We start from the raw sequence: 20,471 nt of genomic DNA, 5'->3' as shown, positions 1-20,471 counted from the left end.
CATAGAACAATACTTCAGTATTCTGCTAGATACCCCATCATATCCATGAGAGTTCTTGGTCTTTAGTGATTTAATTGTTAACTCAATGTTTAAATATGATCTTTTGTAACAACATGACAAAAATTATTTAAAAATAATAATGTAACGTATCAGCTGAAACTAAAGAAAAGAGATGACAGAATGACATCTGTAAGATACTAGTAACAAAAAGAATGGAAAAAAAAGGAAATGTTCTTGAGGAGCTAACATTATGAGCTATTTAAGCTACAAATAATAAAAAAAAAAAAGTATATTTTCCAAAAATCACACCTAGAGAAAATACAGGACTATCGCACAAAAAATAACACACAAAATGTCTGTCAGACCTTCAAGAACAACATAAATAGCCTTAAAGCACCAAGTTTTTGCTTCAGTGATGTAAATGGTAAAACTGACCACACACATCCCCAAGAACTGTGAAGTACTTCTGCAAAACATTTCAAAGACCTTCTGAACTGTCGAGAACAAAATCATAAATTAGGAAAGTAATAAAAAAACAGTGGGGAAGTCTCTTTTAACAGCTGAAATTATAAAATAGTCTATATGAAAAATTGTTGAAGATATACAAATAATCTTAAAAGAAATTTAGGAAAACATAGCCTTCTCAACATTATTGAACAAAATTATTCAATTGGATACATAAAAAATCTACTCACCAAGCAGTAGCAGAACACACACATAAAAGTCTGTTGTAATTGGCAAGCTTTTGGAGCCAGTTGCTGCTCTTTCAGGAGAAGCATTGAAGGGGAAAGAAGAGGGGCGAAGGAAAAGGACTGGACAGGTCTAGGAAAAATGTGTGTATTTCGGGAAAGTCACCCAGAACTGTGGGTCAGGGGTGACTTACCTCACAGGATGAGAGGGAAAGAATGATTATTGGGGACTCGATAGGATGAGATTTGAAAACCTGAGAGCTTAAAGGTGGAAGACACGGAAATATGCAGACAAATATTACTGCTTAAACATCATGCATGAGAGAAAAGTAGTCTCAGGCATTCAAATCTCGTCTGATAGAGTCCCCAACAGTCAGTCTTTCCTTCTCACCCCGTAGGGTAAGTCTCCTCTGATTCACGTTTCTGGGTGATTTTCCTGAAATCTACCCCTTTTTCCTAGACCTCTCCAGTCCTGTTTCTTCACCCTTTTTCCTTACCCTTCAACCCTTCTGCTTGAAGAAGGAGCCACTGGCCCCACAAGCTTTCCAATTACAACCATCTTTTATGTGTGTGTTCTGCTGCTGCTTGGTGAGTAGATTTTTTTCTCTCTCCAATTTGTCAATAACTGTGTTTCTGTTATTATTGAAGAAGGTATTTATACATGACAGTCAACTAAATGGATATCACTGTGTGTTTAGATGTTTGTGTTTAGACAGTGTACATCCTGCTTCGAAGAGATTTTCAAACTGACGTCCACAATTTGTGATATATTCATACTCAAGATATAGTAACATTCATTAACTGTATAAAACCTGAGAAAAGTCATCTGTATGTGTGGAGTCAAGTTTAGTTTAAGTTGAAAAACTTAAACCTCAAAATTTATGGGTAATGTATTTGACATTTCAAAATAAGTACACTCCTTTCCAATAGCATCTTGGGACAAACTGTCATAATTTGGAACAAAAATTTTATGGACCACGATGGCTAGTTTAAGAAGCTCTGGAGTGAAACACATTTTACAACAAATACGAAGAATGTGTATTTCCAACATGATGTTGGGACAGCACCTACAACTTCAATAATAAATTCTTCATTATAATTCTGTCACAGTTGTGTTTTATCACACTGGCAACTAATTTTAAATTACCAATTTCATTTTCAAAACATTTTCATTAAAGCTGCATTAATAGTGCTTGGTTAGGTGACAGTTAATACACACATAGGCGATATACAAGGTACTTAGTCACACGGAATATCGACCAATTTGACAATGTAAATTTTTATTAAAATAAAGTACTATAACACGCTAGTGAAATCAGAATGCCTATAGTCTACGCTCGTGAATGTATTAGAACGAAAATTTATGTAAGGAATATATTACGTCGTCTATATAAATTCAGAATTTTTGAAATTAAAAAGGAACAACAAAATTTATCAGAACATAGAAGTCAGAAATGCTGACAAAGAGGAAACTTTGGAAATATGACAATTGATTAACAGCAAGACTCTTAAATATTTATGGGAAAAAATCAGTCCACAAATTCAATAGTCAAGAAAGACTTACAATGAAACAACATATGGCAAGCATGAGTAATGGAAAAGGAAATTTTCAGGAGCAAAGTTTCAAAAACAGAAGGTCTGTAATGAGGTCCAAACTGAGGAGCAATGGGTCGACATTTCATTAATTGAATCATCCTAAAGACATATTTATGTATGAGTTACCAATTTTTCAAAATTTGTCTAACTGATCTAATTTATATGACACATAGATACTAGGCCTACACTGGCAAGTAGAAAATCTGCATCTCACCCCACATCATAAAGTAACCTCCATCAAAGCAGAACCGCCTGCCAGTCTGTTAGCCCTTTCATACATGAATGAGTCTGGGAAATCATTTGTGGAACTATGAGTAGACTAGGAAAGCAGTACAACACACTATGCAGTATATTCTAGAAACACAAGCAGATTTTTCTGTATATGAATACCTATCCTACTTCCTTGCTTAGCTTGTCAGGAAACAATTCTTCTGTGTTCCCGAACCTAACACATTAACACGAAGAAATAGTACACGTTGACTTGTTGACATTTCCATTGAAGTACCAATGTACTGTTTCATACTCTTTTCAAAAGTGATAGGAAAATACTATATGAAACACCTACTTAAACAATACTAGCTCTTTTTCCAGGTAAATCATAATTACAGTAGATGCGTGTTGAGCAGATAGTTTCCAATATAATACTAGCAAAAAATATTATATTTTATGTACCTTGCTCCATTTCTCTCTCCAGTTTGCAGTACAATCAGACCACCATCTCATCGTCTTTTCCATCTGGGTTGCGCGAGCTCTTGCTTCCTCCAATTCTCTCTGCCGTAATGCCTTTAAATGCAGAAATAAATGAGACTAAACCGTCAACTTCATCATGTACTGTTGTACTGTATCATGCAGCAGTTGACACGAATACGTACCTCCTTGGCTTCCCATTCGGCGTCGGCATATCTGCTTGATGTTAATGAAGCTGTATCGTGATCGCTCCTCCCGTGCCGCCTAGACGACGTGCCACTGGAGCTACTCTGTGCCATATTTTCTTTTTTATTTAGTAACCCAATGACTGCAGTAATAATGCACTTAATAATTCATTGTTCTGCTGTCATGTTATAAAATCAAGTATGCAACAATTATCGCAGGCAGTGAAAATCCTTCCACATAAAGCTGAATTACAGTTTTTGAAAATAACACTTACATATGATTACATGACATTTCAACAAAACACATTTGTTATGCAGCACAGACTCCTACGCGAAAACATTGGTCTACATCTCTGGCGACACTGACAGATGCAAAGATACTACTGTCATTGCCGTTGGCGGCGGATGACTATCTTTCACACGAAGATCGATAATATTTCAAAGACTTTAACATAAGAAAAACCGGAGTGACAACATTTGTATACTATTTACTAGTATTTTGTATCCAGTATTCATTGACAGGCTGAGAGAATTCTGCACGTGGGGTGTTGTATTGTCTCTCGACTAGAGAGCTGCTTTTTATTTGTTTGTGTAACTGTTATAAACAGCCTTGAAGGCTCTGAAAATGAAGCTATTAACTCATAACTTGTTGACATCGCGGTGTATGAAAGGCGTAACTGTAGGTTATCCTCTCGGAATAGTGGTAAGTTAATCCATCGTAATTTAAATGACAGCTTTTGAAGACTTAATTGTGTCGATATTTGATCAGCTCACAACAAATTTTTCTTCGTTCAAGGCTAAGGACATTAAAATTCTAGAATCTGAATTTAATTCAGAATTTGTGACCCGGCTCATACCGAAGTTGGACTGGAATACGCTGTGGCATGCAGCCGACAGCGTAAGTACTCTCATAAGCCGAACACCAATTAAATTTATATGCATTATGTTTTCTTTAACCTTTAACTACTACGGACGTTGTAGCAATATAAATACTATGGAGGGCCTCTCAGACCAACTTTTTATTTTTTTATGTACTATGTATGAAACCGTTGAATATTTTTTCATGACATCCCGTCGTCATTACACTTATTAGAAGTAGATTGTGTGGAAATTTATATGTTTTTAAACAGTAAAGCACAACAAAAATTGCAGTGTATTCTTAATTTGTGTGCTACAAAACTAACAGTAAGCCTAGATAGTTAGCTCTCTACTCACTCACAGATAATCATCATAGAGAGATTACAGAACTGCAACATAAATAGTTGGAAAAACACGATTCGTTTATGAGGAATTGTAATCAAAGTAAGTTTAGAGTTTAGTGCTTGTCATTTCAATATAGAGCGACTATTGCGCTCCATAATTCAATAAAGAGAGAAACTTTGCCATATTTTACTTTCAAGAGAAAGCATAATAGCTACTTACCTAGTATAATGAGTTCCTGCGTCTGTTTTTTCGATGTCTGTAGTACATTTTGTATGCAAATTATATTTCTAATAATGTCACTCACCTCTCATGGCAAGTGTTCAATAAAAAGTCTGTTTCATATGAGACTCAGAAAGACCTCTTGCTTGAGTCTTTCTGGCGATCAGTCTTGTCATTACTTCTGGCTTTGGACAATCTTCATGTATCACATAAGAATTCACACCACAAGCAGCATCCACTAATGTGAAAAAAATGACCAAAGCCCATCTTCTTGGGGGTGACTTGATGAATAAGGATCACACCTCTGGTGGAGACAGTCCACACCAGATTTTGTTGTGTTATAAAACAGGATGAGCTCAGGTTTTTCTGATTCAGGATCATTGTTTGTTGCATGGTGCACAGATGAAGACAGTATTGCTGCTTTGGACTTCTTGGGTATGAAGGAAATCTGTCATGTCTCCTGTAAAACCATAAACAGTTGTCTTCACATCTTGTTTCTTATTAGGTAGAGGCTGCTGAGGTATCTGTTTTTTATTTTCAGTGTACTGATGTATATGAGGCCGTTTTTCTGTGGTTCATTGGCTAGTTCTACTGATGAATACCAGTTGTCACCTGTAATATTTCTCCATGTCTGTTCAGTAGGTTTCACCAGTTGAAGAACAACCTGTGTGGGAATACTGTGACCTTTCTTATACAAAGGATGTGACCATTACTGTTTTTTCAGGAATAAATGTGCACATTATATATGTAAATTGTATGATCACCAGTCAAGCACTGAATCTTCAAGCCGAATTTTGCCCGTCTGTTTGGCGTATACTTTCTGAACACACCTGAAACACAAGAATATTTGTGAAATTGGTGCGGACTTGTCTACCTTCTTTCTCCCATTCTGATCATAATTGTATTTACTAACAGTGCATGAAAACATCTCTGCCTGTTCCATCGGTTTCAACCAAGCTGTTAACCGATTTGTTCACTAATCTGAAAATGGCTGAATACTCTAATAGGCCAATCTATTGTCCTCTAAGTTCAGATATTTTCAGATTTGTCCATAAAATGATTTCGTCTAGAATATCTTTGGTGACGAACAGTTTCCATACATGCAAAACCAAAGGCTTTTCTCTGACTGTCACAGCCCAGGAAGCTGCAAGACAATATTGTGGTGCCTTGTTCTTACTTTAGGTGGTGTCTGCTGTTTCTCCCAGTGAAAACATCTGTTCTTACTGAAGAAGTAAATTCTCCATCTGGTCACTCCATGTCAAAACACACAGTAATTCAAGGATTTGTAACCCTCTACCTCAGATATTCACAAAACTTTGCTCGTTTGCTCATACTCACAATACAGGAACTCCTGCACAAATTTTTTCGTCTCAAACTATAACTTCATTTTTTTATCGAATTTTAAATGTAGTAACTGGGCTTTGAAAGAATGTCAATGCAAAATGGTACTTATCTACATAAATGCCCATAACTCAGGTGTTTATGAAGCTATTAATTTGGATTTTTTTCAGAAGTAAGGCATATAATTAACAGGTATCCAGTTATTGAAGCAGTAAAGGTACAAAGATAGTTTTAAAAAATATATTAGTATGTGTCAATTTTTGATTTCAGAAAAATTGCAAGAATGTGGGGAAAATGCTTATATCATATTTCTCCAACCTGCAGGGAACTGATTTTGGTCTCAAATAATCCCTAGATTGTAAGCTTTCTAATAAAATAAAAATTTTAATGGGTTTTCTACTAATGAACATACACAGATTAAATCAAAATATTTTTTGCTGTAATTGAAAAGGGTCATTGTAAGGAAGTTCATCTATTCACTTTCACACTGCCTCAGATGCAGGGGTATCACATTAGCATATATTTAAGAATAACTCATTCTAGGCAGACAAGTAAACACTAGTGGAAATTTATTTCCTTTCACTTGACTAATTCACTAATATTTTAAAGACTAAAATATATGTGATTTATGTGTTGGCCCAATCAACTGCTCATAGTGATAAAAAAAAAGTTCTTAGGCAGCAGTAGCTTGTTTGAAACCTTTATAGGCCTGAAAACAATGCAACAATTGCTGAAATTCATTGTTGAGAATAACTTACATGCAAGAATTAGTCTATTTGGTCTCGGTTGCTCGTTGCCTTTTTCTGAGATGGCTTATAACTGTTTGTGGTGCTGCACCAATCATTCCAATTGTATAAGGTATGGTTTTAGTGAATTGGTGCTCAGATAATTGCTGTGGAAAATGTGAATTCATGCACTGTTGGAATGGACTATAAACACCATATCATTTGACAACCTATACCTTTGTATAAACTCTACAAAAAATAGAAGAGCTGAGTTAAGACCAATGAGATTTGATATTGCTGCGATCCATTGTAATCTTTCCATGAGATCAAGAAAGTGGTGCTGTATGTGGACATCATATGTACTATTACTTAAGTTTTTGAAAGTCGTCAAAGAATTTATTGTGATTCTTTCAAGAAAAACAGTTAAAATATCTTCGAGATCAGTTTGCTTGTCTTTGTTGTGTAAAAACCAGGCCAAAAAGTGTGCACATATGGTAAGATTTGTGAACAGAAAACTGACATCAGTGATAGAAATGAGTGATGCAGATGATCCAGAGATGACATTTTATGAATAAGTACTAAAAAGCCAAAGTGCTGAGGATGCAAATAAATCTTTACATGATTTAGGGTGGTCTCCCTTAAAACTTTACTTCGTTACAAATCACAGGAACGCTTCATGTGGCAAAAAGAGAGTAGAAAAAGTAAAGCATGTTTTGGAAAAAAAAGTGTACTGGGCATTAGTTTACAGTATTGAAGATTCTCACTGTAGTGAAGAAAAATTTGATCATAAAATTGCTAAGAAACCAAAGATTTTGATGCCATGATATTGTCAATGAAAGAAAAAAATGGCTAATGTAAGAGTACCTAAAAAAATTTAAACTTCAACCCCACCCTCATGGTCAAAAGAAAACCATGTCAGAATTCAGTGTTAGATTATGTGGTTTGACAAGTAAGGAAACAAAGCAGAAATAGGTATCCTATCAATTCCTAAACAAAAAGGGGGAAAAGTTATTGCTGATGAATTGGAAAAGATTGTCACTGATTGTTACCAAAATGATGAATATACTTTAATGTTACCAGGAGGAAAAGACAGTTGGCTATCAGAAGAATGTATATATGCAAAATACAAACATTAACATTAGTCTTTCTAAATTATTGTGTACTTTAGCTGGTGCTGCCAGCACTCATTCTGTGTCAGAACTATTAAAACAAAATTAGCTTATAAAGATGATGGTGGTGATATTTAGTTCAGCCAGTGGATAAACACAGATCATTGGGCAGAATAGGTGAAGCAGTGTGCAACTGTTGGTGGGTATGTATACTTATTGGTAAAAAAATTACAGGCACTTGAACCACACTCATTTGTGTCTGTCAGTCAAAATCATTGAAAAAAATTGAAATAAAATCTAACCCCGGAAAAAGTACGGTAATTCTGTTAATGGACTTTGCTGAAAACTACAGTTTAGTAATTCATAATGAAATTGAGTTACCACTGGACAAGAAGCAGCTGTGCAATCCATTCCGTGTGTGTTTACATGGTAAATGAAGAAAGTAAATCGGCAATAGTGAACCACTGCTGTATAATTGATGATATGGAACATTATGTAGGAATTGTAAATGCTGTTCAGAAAGAAATGGTTAAGTGGCTTGCATAGTGTTGCTCACAAGTAAAGAAAGTGCATTATTTCACTGATAGATGTGCTGCTCAATGTTAAGAATAGAAAAAGCTTTAAAAATGTGTGAGAACATAAAAACAATTTTTCTATTTATGCTGAGCATTCCTTTTTTGCTACTAGCCACTGTAATTTTGTGTATGATGGTTTGGGAGGAACTATAAAATGTATATTGAGAAGAGCTAGTCTTCAACTAGCTGGCGATGGACAAATAACAACTGCATCTGGTGCTTGATTTCTGCAAATTTGACTATTTATTTATTTTGAGAAAATCAATGTAGATTTCCTATGCAGGAACCTCGAAGAGATTTCAACAACCTGCACAATGCCCGGTACCAGGAATTTTCACCAGTACAACCCACTTACCCACTTTCATGTGATTCTTTAGAGATCAGAAGAGTAACTTTGCTTTGCTCGATTTTTTTTCCTCCCCCCCCCCCTCCCCTGATCATTCAATGCAAATGCCCTACAATGGACATGCACTCGTCTTCAAAAATATTATTTTGTAGCAGCTGTATATGATGACAGATGGTATTTTGCCTTTGTCAGAAATGTCTGTGATGGAGACAATGAACTACTTTTTTTTGCACCCACCTGGACCAACAGTGTCATTCTTTTGGCCAGAGAAGGAAGAGTCTAGTTTTGTGCCTTTGGAAAACACTTTATGTGCTGTTGGTGTACCTAAATCAACATCATTAGGCAGAGTGTGTTGCTTCAATGAAAAAGATATGCAGTTAACACAATGTAATTTGTAACAGTAGACTAAAAATAGAGATGTTAAGAAGTTTCATTGATAGTTTCAGGAATCCTCCCTGCTGAAAATGTACTTTTTAAATCAACATTATTGTTGCTAGAATAATTGTTGTTTAAAGATGCTAATTTGACACTCTAAATAAAGTTAACCTGTGTAGTGAAAATGTTTCAATTGAAGTTGTAACTTTTAGCTTTGTACTTTCACGCGGCAGTCTTACCATAGGTTGTCAGTTTACATAATCTGATTTGAATGATCTTCTGAACAATGATGTGACATATGTTCAATAAACATCCAATATCTATCAAAACTCGGGGTGTGCCATTTTTTTGTAATAATATCATAGTTTTGATAAAAATAAATCATGTATCAGCTGTCAGCAAGTGTTCTACATATTTAATAATCTTTGTTTGCACCCCAACAGCTTAAGTTGATTTTTGTATTCTCTTAAGAATAGTTATTATATTTTTTCCCAATAAAGATACATCCCTTCTGTGACACTTGAGGAAATATGACAGTAATGTGTTGAAAATAAGATACTTTCTGTTATAATAATAATAATTTTTATTATTTTTGTCTGAAGTAATTCAATCCAAATGACAAATTTCAGTTGCGGCATTTACATTTGTAAAAAAGTTCCATTTTTTCCCCCCTCAAACTACATGACGTTCGAGCAGAAATATTGTGTTGACTATTGCAATGCAGAAAGTAACAAGTAGAAAAAGCTTCGTGAAAATCTAAGGCAGTGGGTGTCAGGTATGGATATTATTTATTATTATTATTATTATTATTATTATTATTATTATTATTATTATTATTATTTTCTTTACATCACAAAGTATTGTGAGTTCAAATTTATTTGTGTGTCCATTCATAGACAACCTATTAATAATTTTATTACAATGTGTACTGTCCTGGGTCTTATGTAAGATCAATTATAAGTTCCCACCACACTGGAGAAATGTGATATAAGCAACCTTCAATGTGCGTGTACTTTTTCGGGAAATTGGAAAGTGACACACATTAATTTTTTGTATTGTTCTTTGTAACTTTACTGCGTAAATAATTACATGCCTATTAAGTATGTGCTTCTCTTAACTTACGAAAAGAAATTCAAATCAAAAGCTTCATAAACACCTGAGTTAAGGGCATTTATGTAGATAAGTACCATTTTGCATTAACATTCTTGCAGAGTCCAGTTATCAGAATATCACTACTCATAAAATTAAATATAGAAAAGTTTTTTTTTTTTTTTTTTGCAAAAGTTCTTATGTTATAAATATAACCAAATGTGCAAAGTTTCATGACCATCTGAAATGATGGGTGACATGATCTGCATGATATGACGTGGAATGACCCCATCATCATGTGCTCTCACATCTTCGCCAGTTTCAGTGTCCTGCTCTGAATTAGTGTCATTATCACTAAATATCTTAAATTTAGAGTCATTATCACTGTCGTCAAAGTCTTCACCAAAGACTTCACTGAGATGTTCTTGAACATACACCTCTGTCTTACAAAAAACACGTTGCATAGAAGATTCAGTTTTCCCCGCTACGGAGAAACAGTAGCATGCAACAGTACTACTACACAAACACTATGGTACATCTGTGAGACCTTTCAAGGCCTATAAATAAGAAACAGAGCAGCAACAATGCAAGAGTTCTGACACTTGTAGCTTGCCATGTAATAGGAAGGTACACAGAAGAGCCCATTTTGCATCCCCGGGGTGTGTGAAATGTCATAGGACAAAAAATCATAGAGGCAGTCCGTAGTAGTTGAGGGTTATATTCCTCTCATGCTTGTGTCTCATAAGACACACTTGGTTACTTGCTGAAAGGTGAACTCAGTCATGTGTTGTTCATTACAACCTGCTACTCGATAGCTGTTGCCTACAACCTGTGATGATGTTGTTCAGTGACAGAACTACCTGTTTGTAATTGGTTCTTCACTTAAAATTTCGTTAAATGTTTGAAGATTGGATTCATTTTCTTAGGAGTGTTGCTAAATACTAAAATAAAAAAACCAACAGTAGGAATAAAAATTTAGTGTCCTGCTGAAGTTCACACTGTTGGACTCCAGTGCCTGGGGAATTTGCTCTTAAAAAAAAAAATGCAGTTAAATGCAAATGCAGGGGAAGACAGATTGCCACTTACCGTAAAGAAGACATTTTAAGTTGCAGACAAGGACACTTACATAAAGTTTTGGGCCACAGCCTTTGTCAGTAAAAGACACACACAAGCCATTCATACACACAAGAAAGCACACATCATACACATGTTACTGCCCAACTCCAGGCCCTCTTTTACTGATAAAGTCCCCCCTGCGGGTCCGGGGATTAGAATAGGCCCAGGGTATTCCTGCCTGTTGTAAGAAGCAACTAAAGGGAGTCACTCACATTTCGGCCTTTATGTGATGGTCCCCTGTAGGGTTTGACCTCCATTTTTCAAAATTTTCCCAAAGACTGAGCCAATTGGGGAATGGTGCCTTGCATGGTGCGTAGTATCCATTGTGCATTCAGATCTTCAGCCCACTTTCTTGTCGTCGCACTGCAGTCCAGCTCGACCTCCACCTCTTGGGTGAGGAGACCTTCCTGGGTATGTTTTCCACCATGCACTATGCAATGTCACTTTTTGTGCCGACGATAACCATGGACTTCTTTGCACTCATATCCAGCACAGTAGCCAGTCCGTTGTGGTGGGGCCGCCATGTACCCAGTTGGTTGTAGCCTCCTGACAACACAGGGATCGCTCTGCTGACACCTGCACCATTAATCCCCGTGTATACCAAGGAGTAGATCCTCGTCACCCTGGGGCATCAGGACTCTCGGCGAAGGCCATCCTGCCAGGTGGCTTTTGCTGCGGCTGGTTGGGGCCCATGGGGAGGCCCCCTGGTCGGAGTGGGTGGCATCAGGGCAGATGACGTGCGATGAAGTGTACCAAGTCATCACTTGCTGGTGATCGAACACCAGCAGTCACTAAGCATTCCAAGTCTCAGTTCACTGCAAGAAAGTATGATCCTAAATCATTACCCTCCCTGGCCACACCATGGGAGGGATGCCAGGCTAAGGATGGCAGCAAACCTTATTCACCCTGGTTCCTCATATGCACAAGAACTGATGGGGTATTCTTTGTTTCGGTGGAACCACAGTTTTTTATAGAACATTTAGAGAACAAGTTTGGGGAAGTGGAGGGCTTGTCTAAAATGCGTTTTGGGTCAGTCTTCATAAAAACAGCATCCTCTGCCCAGTGGTGGGCTTTTCTCCCTTGTAACAAATTGGGAGGTGTTTCTTTTACCAACACACCACATAAGAGCTTAAATATGGTCCAGGGTATTATATTCTACAGGGACCTTCTTTTGCAGTCTGACGACGAGCTGCACACCACTTTAGAGTGGCAAGGTGTTCATTTCATCCGGCTCATCCATTGGGGTCTGAGGGATAATAAAATTGCCACAGGTTCCTTCATCTTAGCCTTCGAGGGTGACACCTTACCCGAGAAGGTCAAGGTGATGGTCTACTGCTGTGATGTCAAGCCATATATCCCTCCCCCAATGCTGTGCTTTAACTGCTGGAAGTTTGGCCATATGTCTTCCCGCTGTACTTTCAGCGTCACATGTCGAGATTGTGGATGTCCATCACATCCCAATACTCCGTGTGACCCGCCTACCATCTGTGTCAACTGCAGAGAGCATCATTCACCTTGCTTGCCAGACAGCAGGATTTTACAGAAAGAGAATAAAACCATGGAATACAAGAAAATGGACTGATGGACCTACATTGATGCTAAGAGAAAATATGCATGCCTACATCCTGTGGCTATAACCTCCTCATACGCCACCGCTACAACAACAGTAGTAGCCCCATCAGTTCCGCAAATTCCAGTCGGCTCTCAGAGCCAGAAGGCTATACCTGCCTCCTTGATCGGGAGGTGGGGCTCTTCCCCTGATGTTGCTCCCGCACCACCTACCTTGGGAGCACTGTCCCACCCCCCACCCTCCTCCGACCATCAGGGACACCAGTCCCCACATCTCAGCCGGAGAAGCATAAGTCTCCTTCGGCTCCTCTTACCGAGAAGGGGTCCCTTGGGTCAATCCCTTCCCAGGTTTCTGCTAGTGGGAAATAAGATGCCTGTCAATGACTGTAGTGCCCAAAAGCAGCTGGGCATAGGTCTTCATCCTCAGTGCTGGAGACAGCATCAGTGAAGCCCTCCCAGCCAGAGAAACCCAAGGAACAGCGAGAAAAGTTCAAAAAGAAGATCCCTAAGGCCAAGAAAATTGTAGTGGCACTCCCACAACTGCTACCTATATGCTCTGTGTCTGGGAATAAGGTGGCGATTCTGGCGTCCACTGAGGACCTAGATCTCGCTGGACTCTCAGACGAATTGGATATAGACTGCTGAAGCAATAAGTCAGTGGCAGCAGGTGACCCTGAGGCATAAACTGCCTCATGGAACATTCCATGCCTTCCAAGTGTCATCATGATGTCATCCTCCAGTGGAATTGTGGCGGTTTTTTCCACTGCCTAGCTGAGTTACGGCAACTGTTAAGCTTTATACCTGCTTCCTGCATTGCCCTCCAGGAAACCTGGTTCCCAGCAGTGCGAACCCCTGCCCTCTGCGGCTATAAGGGATACTACTGGAACCATAGTGACTATAATAGTGTGTCAGGTGGAGTTTATGTTTATGTCTTAAACTCAGTCCTGTGTCCCTTCAAACCCCTCTTGAAGATGTGGCTGTCAGAATAAGGATGGCGCAGGAAATAACTGTCTGCAGTGTATATCTTCCTCCAGATGGTGTAGTATCCCTGAATGTATTAGCTGCGCTGATTGATCAACTCCCTAAGCCTTTCTTACTTTGGGGTGATTTTAATACACACAACCCCCTGTGGGGTGGCACTGTGCTTACTGACCAAGGATTTCAAAACTTTACTGTTTCAGTCCACCCTCTGCCTCTTGAATACTGGGGCCGCCACACATTTCATTGTGGCTCGAGGTAGTTACTTGGCCACTGATTTATCCATTTGCAATTGAGGACTTCTCTCGCCTATCCACTGGAGAACACATGATTACTTGTATGGTCGTGACCACTTCCCTTCTTCGTCCTGTCACTGCCCCGGCCTCAGGCCCATGGAAGCCTGTCCAGATGGTCTTTAAACAAGGCAGACAGGGAAACTTTTACCTCTGCGGGCACCCTTCACTCACCCCCACATGGTAACATCGATGTGATGGTTGAGCAGGCAACTACAACAATTTGTACTGAGGTGGAAAATGTGATCCCTCACTCTTTATTGTGCCCCCCGGAGAAAGGTGGTCCCTTGGTGGTCACCAGAAGCCTCTGAGGCAATTGAGGAATGCTGGCGAGCTCTACAGTGGCATAAGTAGTATCCCTCCCTGGAGCACCTAATAGCCTTTAAGCGGCTCTGTGCCTGTGTTCGCCAGTTTATCAAAAGACACAAACAGGAGTGTTGGTCGAGATTCATCTCGACTATACATCAGCTTCCCAAGAGTGTAGGATGAAGATCAGACATCTTTTTGTTTAACAGACCTCGACAGGTGTCCCTGGCATTAACATCAGTGGCATGTTATCTACCGACACAAACACGATTGCTGAGCAATATGCTCGAGCCATTGATTTGCAGCCCAAGACTTCTCCCATTTGTACATTGGAGAACACTCTTTAGGGTGCCGTCAGTTAAAGACAGACCCTTGATGATCGCCGGAAGTTGCTGAAGCAATTAAGGAGCCTCTGCGAGCTCTACAGCGACATAAGTGGCACCCTTCCCTGGAGCACTTCATAGCCTTTAAACAGCTCCGTACTCACATTCGCCAACTTATCAAATCATGGAAGCAGGAATGCTGGGAGAGATATGTCTCGATCATTGGATGCCATATGTCACCTTCCAAAGTTTGGGCAAAGATCAAACATGTTTTCGGGTACCAGACCCCAAGAAGTTTTCCCGGTGTTAACATAACCTAACGACACAAATGCGATTGCTGAGCAATATCCTCTAGCCTCTGTGTTGGAGAATTACCTCGCAACCTTTCACACCATCTAATGGCAGATAGAAAGGAAAATCCTCTCATTTGCTACATGCTGCAGTAACCCTATAACGCCCCATTTACGTAGTAGTAGTTCCTCAGTGCCCTCGCATGTTACCCTAACACAGCTCCTGGGCCAGATTGGATCCACAGTAAGATGATTGAAGGTCTCTCATCTGACTAAAAGCGACATCTCCTTGTCATCTTCAACCTGATCTGGTGTGATGGCGTCTTTCCATTGCAGTTGCAGGAGAGCACCATCATTCTGGTGCCAACACCTTGTTGCCGTCTTTTCTGATTTACGAAAAGAGTATGACATGATCTGGTGACATCATATCCATGCCACATTATATGAGTGGGGTCTCCATGGTCTTCTGCTCGTTTTCATCAAAAATTTCCTGTCGCTTCATACTTTCTGTGTCCAAGTTGTTGCCTTCCATAGTTCCCCCCCATATCCAGGTGAATGGGGTCCCACAGGGCTCCGTATTGAGTGTATCTCTATTTTCAGTGTCCATTAATGGTCTAGCAGGAGCTGTAGGGCCATCCGTCTCACCTTCTCTATATACAGACAGATTTCTGTATTTCATGCTACTCCACCAGTACTGGTGTTGTTGAGCGGCACCTACTGGGAGCTATCCATAAGGTGCAGTCATGGGCTGTAGCCCACAGTTTCCAGTTTTCAGCCACACAAAGTTGTGTTTTATCCACCTCTGTCGGCGTCATACCGTTCATACAGAACCAGAACTTTACCTTAATGACGATCCACTCACTGTAGTGGAGACATATTGGCTCTTAGGGCTGGTTTTTAATGCCCAAAAGACTTGGCTTCCTCACCTCCTTTGGCTTAAGCGGAAGTGGAGGCAGCACCTCAGTGCCTTCTGCTGCCTGAGCAATTCCAACTGGAGTGCAGATCACTCTGTGCTGCTCAGCTCTACAGAGCCCTTGTTCAATCCCACCTTGAGTATGGCAGTCTGTTTTATGGTTTTGTGGTGCCCTCAGCTTTGTGTTTACTCAACCCAGTGCACCACTGTGGCGTTCACCTAGCGACAGGAGCTTTTTAGGGTGAGTCCGGTGACCAGCTTCCTAGTGGAGAACGGAGTCCCTCCATTGGAGGATAGCAGTGCGCAATTGCTCTCCACTTATGTTGCACACGTTCGTAGTTCTCCTTCGCATCCGAATTACCGTCTCTCTTTCCCACCCACGGCGGTTCACCTCCCGCATCAGCGGCCCAGGTCAGGGCTTCCAATTGCAGTTCATGTCCGATCCCTTCTTTCTGAACTGGAGTCCTTGCCTTTACCACCTATACTTGAGGTTCATTCACAAACACCTCCTTGGTGTACACCTATGTCACTGCTTCTCCTGGACCTTTCACATGGCCCTAAGGACTCAGTTAACCATGCAACTCACCGCTGTCACTTCCTCTCGATTCTCGACATGTACTGGGGCCATGTAGTAGTTTGCACCGATGGCTGATAGTCATGTTGGCTTTGCCTATGTTCTTGGAGGACATATAGAACAGTACTCCTTGCTAGATGGCTGCAGTGTTTTCAATGTAGAGCTGGCAGCCATATCTTGTGCTCTTGAGCACATCTGCTCATGTCCAGGTGAGCCATTTCTCCTGTGTACTGACCCCTTGAGCAGCCTACAAGGTATCGACTAATGCTACCCTCATCACCCTTTGGTAGCGACCATCCAGGAGCCCATCTATGCCCTAGAATGGTCCAGTCGTTCAGTAGTGTTTGTCTGGACCCCACGTCATTTCGGAATACCAGTTAACGAACTTGCTGACAGGCTGGCCAAACAGGCTACACGGAAACTGCTTACGGAGATCGGCTTTGCTGAAACTATCCTGCATTCAGTATTACACCACAAGGTTTTGCGGCTTTGGTAGACAGAATGGCATAACCTAACTATGCACGACAAGCTGCTTGCCATTAAGGAAACTACAAATGTGTGGAAGACCTCCGTGCGCGCCTCCCACAGGGACTCTGTGGTTCTCTGTCGTCTCTGCATTGGCCATACTTGGCTGATGCATGTTTATCTCCTCCGTCGTGAGGACCCACCTCAGTGTTGCTGTGGCTCACAAATGACAGTCACCCATCTCTTGCTGGAGTGCCCACTTTTAGCCGCTGTGTGGTGGACTTTAAACTTTCCCAGCATCATACCTTCGGTGTTTGGCGACAATATCTCAGCAACATTTTATTTGTGATGGTGAGTTTTATCATTTGCCCAAAGTTTTATCACATGTCCTTTGTCCCTGTGTATCCTCCACCCTAGTGCTTTCAGGGTGGAGGTTTTAATGTTTTGCCGAGTGCCTGGCTTTTCCTTTTTTATCCTTGTGGTCAGCCAGCCATGGTAATCTGATTTCTTGTTTTAACCTCTTCTGCCTGTTTCTTGTGTTTTTGTGGTTTTCTCGTCCCCTTCTGTCCGTTTAAGTGTTTGTTGCCCTTCAGTCATTGTGGTTTTTCATGTCATTCTGTTTTGTGTTGTAAGTCTCATTGTCTTATTCTCACCCTTGTGCCATTGTTTCCTTTGGAAAAAGGGACCGATGACCTTTACTTCAGTCCCTTCCCCCCTCTGTTAAACAAACAAACAAACCAACCAACCAACCGATGAAGTCTGTGACTGAAAGCTTAATGTAACTTTTTCAATTGTGCCTGTCCTCAACATACCTTCTTTATGGTAAGTAGCAATATTTACAGCTGAGACACACTTTGAATTTCATAGTTGTTTGTAGGAAACATAACACTTGTAAATCATTTGGATGATGATACTATTTTCACTGTGTCAGTAATACTAGTACTTAAGACTGACCAGAGTAACTGCTGCATTATATGTCCCTTTCTAGGCCTGCAGGATGATCACCTTTCCTTTCAAACATCTTGACATTACTTGGACTAAAGTTAATAATTTTTAAATTGTTCGTGTTTCATCATGCAGTTTGGAGTATTTTGCAAGTGGCTATAATTTTCATTTTCCAGATTGGGCATGCAGGGGACTTACCACAGACTTTAATTGAGGATTTTGAAAACAATGAAGAATTTTTGAAAAAAGTGCACCATGTTTTATTGGAGGTATGTATTGTAAAAGTTGTAGACTTTCTAAGCCAGTGATAAACGACACATCAGCAATTTAAAATAGAGCATAAAATAAATTATAAAGACCAGTTGAAGTTTTCTGTACAAAAATGCGCTGAAGTTCCTTTTATTTATGCTACTTGTAAAATATTTAGTGTAGTTTCATATCAGCGCACACTCTGCTGCAGAGTGAAAATCTCATTCTGGAAACATCCCCCAGGCTGTGGCTAAGCCATGTCTCCGCAATATCCTTTCTTTCAGGACTGCTAGTTCTGCAAGGTTCGCAGGAGAGCTTCTGTAAAGTTTTGAAGGTAGGAGACGAGGTACTAGCAAAAGTAAAGCTGTGAGTACTGGGCAAGTCGTGCTTCGGTAGCACAGATGGTTGAGCACTTGCCCGCGAAAGGCAAAGGTCCCGAGTTCGAGTCTCAGTTGGGCACACAATTTTAATCTGTCAGGAAGTAGTTTGCAAATGTTTCTTGGATTACAATGGTTTTTAGTGATGAAGAATTAACTGGCAATACACTGATTCATGGAGAAAGGGGAAAGAACAGCAAAAAACACAACTGTTATTCTGAATCCAAATAACTGATAAATTTTTTCTATAAAATAATTTGGTTCCTGTTTAATCAGTTGTTAATGAGGTAATGGTCTCTCACTTTTTGCTATGTTAAGAGATTGTAGTGACTACTTGTCAAAAGGAAAATACACTGGTGTCCAAAATTAAAGCAACAAACTGCTATTTCCCCATCCTGTGTCCAATTCACAATATAGTCATGCAAAGTGTCAGGATAAGCCATTACAGTCATGTTCTGCTTGGAAGATGGCATTCCGATCAATGGACAACCACGCCAGCAATGACTTCAGAGCACCTATCAAGCAGGGTAGTGTTTGTAGGGTAGTCCCACATCCACACACATCCACAATCTGCTGTGTACGTAGCCACAGACAGTGCAGTGGGGCACAGAGGAGATGCCTACAGACTCTCTGCTGGAGGGCCATAGGAATATTACAGAGACTGAAACTGTATCCCGGAGACCAGGACAGGGCCGAACATGTGTGACATCAGAAAGAGTGGACTGTTATTTGGCTGCAAGGACACGACGGTACTGCCTTAGTACTCCACTGAAACTGGCATTTAACCTCGCATCATCCCCATGGACATGTTGTGCCAAGGCGAAAGGTGTACAGAAGGTTCCTGCATAGTGGCCTTTATTGTTGGAGACATGCTGTCTGTTTACTCTGGCATGTCTTCACTGAAGGGAACATCTAGAATGGGGCAGTCAACATGCTACCTGGACGGCCGAACAGTGGGCCAATGTTCTTTTCACAGATGAGTCCCGATTTGGTCTGGAGTGTGATTGTTGTTGGATTTGCATCTGGATGGCACATGGAACATGATTTCGGGACCCAAATATTGTTGGAAGAGACTGATATTGAGGTGGATCCCTGATGGTGTGACCAGGGATTATGTTGACCAATCAAACACCTCTTCATGAAATTGTATGGGTAAATCAGCAAGATTTAACTGCCATCAGGTATCGTGAGGAGGTTTTGGGATTTCATGCACAGTTGTTGCAGCGTGCTGTGGGCCCAAACTTCGTATCGATGGACCGTAAACCTCGACCTCATAGAGCACGGGTGATTGGTGTTTTTTTGTAAATGGAAGATATTGCATGCAAGGTGTCTCCTGCTCACTTTCCCAATTTGAAACTCATAGAGTATGTCTGAGATGCATTTGGGAGACAGGTTGCATCATGTCAGCATCCACCAATCACTCTTCAAGACTTTCTGGATGTTGGTATAAAGACACAGTGTCCAGCATGTTAAAAACCAGTTATCATAATCACAAAATTAAGCAAGGTAATTGCCATAAAAATAAAAATAAAGATGTACCTTTTGATGTATGGTTAAAATACCGAAACAGAGTAAAGTGAGTTGCACTTCACCTCTGATTGCTGACTTTCTTCTGAATAAGTAATTGAACTGTTCAGTAAATTTTTAGCTCCTTGTCCTAGTTTGACATTCATTGGTTTCATCATTTCACAAGCATATCATGGTTCAGCCTAACCTAGATGATGGGTTGTGCTAAATATCAGTCTGTCATAACAGTGTTCTTTTGAAAGGGTAGTAAAGAATATTGAAGCTGTGATTGAGAAAATGTAAAGAAATCATGAATAACATTAAATGATTTAATGTTGATGCTCAAACTACATAATTTTTTCCTCATGTTGGTTGCCTAAAATTGCCCTATCGATGCGTACGCAAAACTGATCTTGCCAACCTGTGTG

The 20,471-nt window shown here is 40.0% G+C and overlaps 2 protein-coding genes across 5 annotated transcripts in view; one reads left to right on the top strand and one right to left on the bottom strand.

Moving 5' to 3' along the window:
• The window catches only part of LOC126266772 (coiled-coil domain-containing protein 102A-like), a 94,133-nt gene extending 90,598 nt beyond the window's left edge, over positions 1–3,535 (bottom strand). For 2 of the 4 annotated variants that reach the window (XR_007548918.1, XR_007548919.1), the window contains exons 1-2: positions 3,158–3,518; positions 2,958–3,068 (exon numbers count right to left, since the gene is read on the bottom strand). Coding sequence is in view for 2 of the 4 variants with exons in the window: in XM_049971304.1 (XP_049827261.1) it covers positions 2,958–3,068; positions 3,158–3,271 (225 nt within the window). In the remaining 2 variants the exon portion in view is untranslated. Of the gene's footprint in view, positions 1–2,957; positions 3,069–3,157 lie in introns of all 4 variants that reach the window. The other 2 variants (XM_049971304.1, XM_049971305.1) reach the window with 2 other exon arrangements.
• Positions 3,536–3,605: 70 nt separating this feature from the next.
• The window catches only part of LOC126266773 (multifunctional methyltransferase subunit TRM112-like protein), a 32,130-nt gene continuing 15,264 nt past the window's right edge, over positions 3,606–20,471 (top strand). Inside the window, exons 1-3 of the mRNA XM_049971306.1 lie at positions 3,606–3,860; positions 3,954–4,055; positions 18,088–18,180. Coding sequence (XP_049827263.1) covers positions 3,783–3,860; positions 3,954–4,055; positions 18,088–18,180 — 273 coding nt within the window. The 5' untranslated portion in view covers positions 3,606–3,782. The remainder of the gene's footprint in view (positions 3,861–3,953; positions 4,056–18,087; positions 18,181–20,471) is intronic.

Source organism: Schistocerca gregaria, chromosome 4 (assembly GCF_023897955.1).
Source record: "Schistocerca gregaria isolate iqSchGreg1 chromosome 4, iqSchGreg1.2, whole genome shotgun sequence".
Taxonomy (NCBI): Eukaryota; Metazoa; Arthropoda; class Insecta; order Orthoptera; family Acrididae; genus Schistocerca; species Schistocerca gregaria.
Note: the sequence above shows the minus strand (reverse complement) of the source record. Positions and strands in the feature narration are given on the sequence as shown.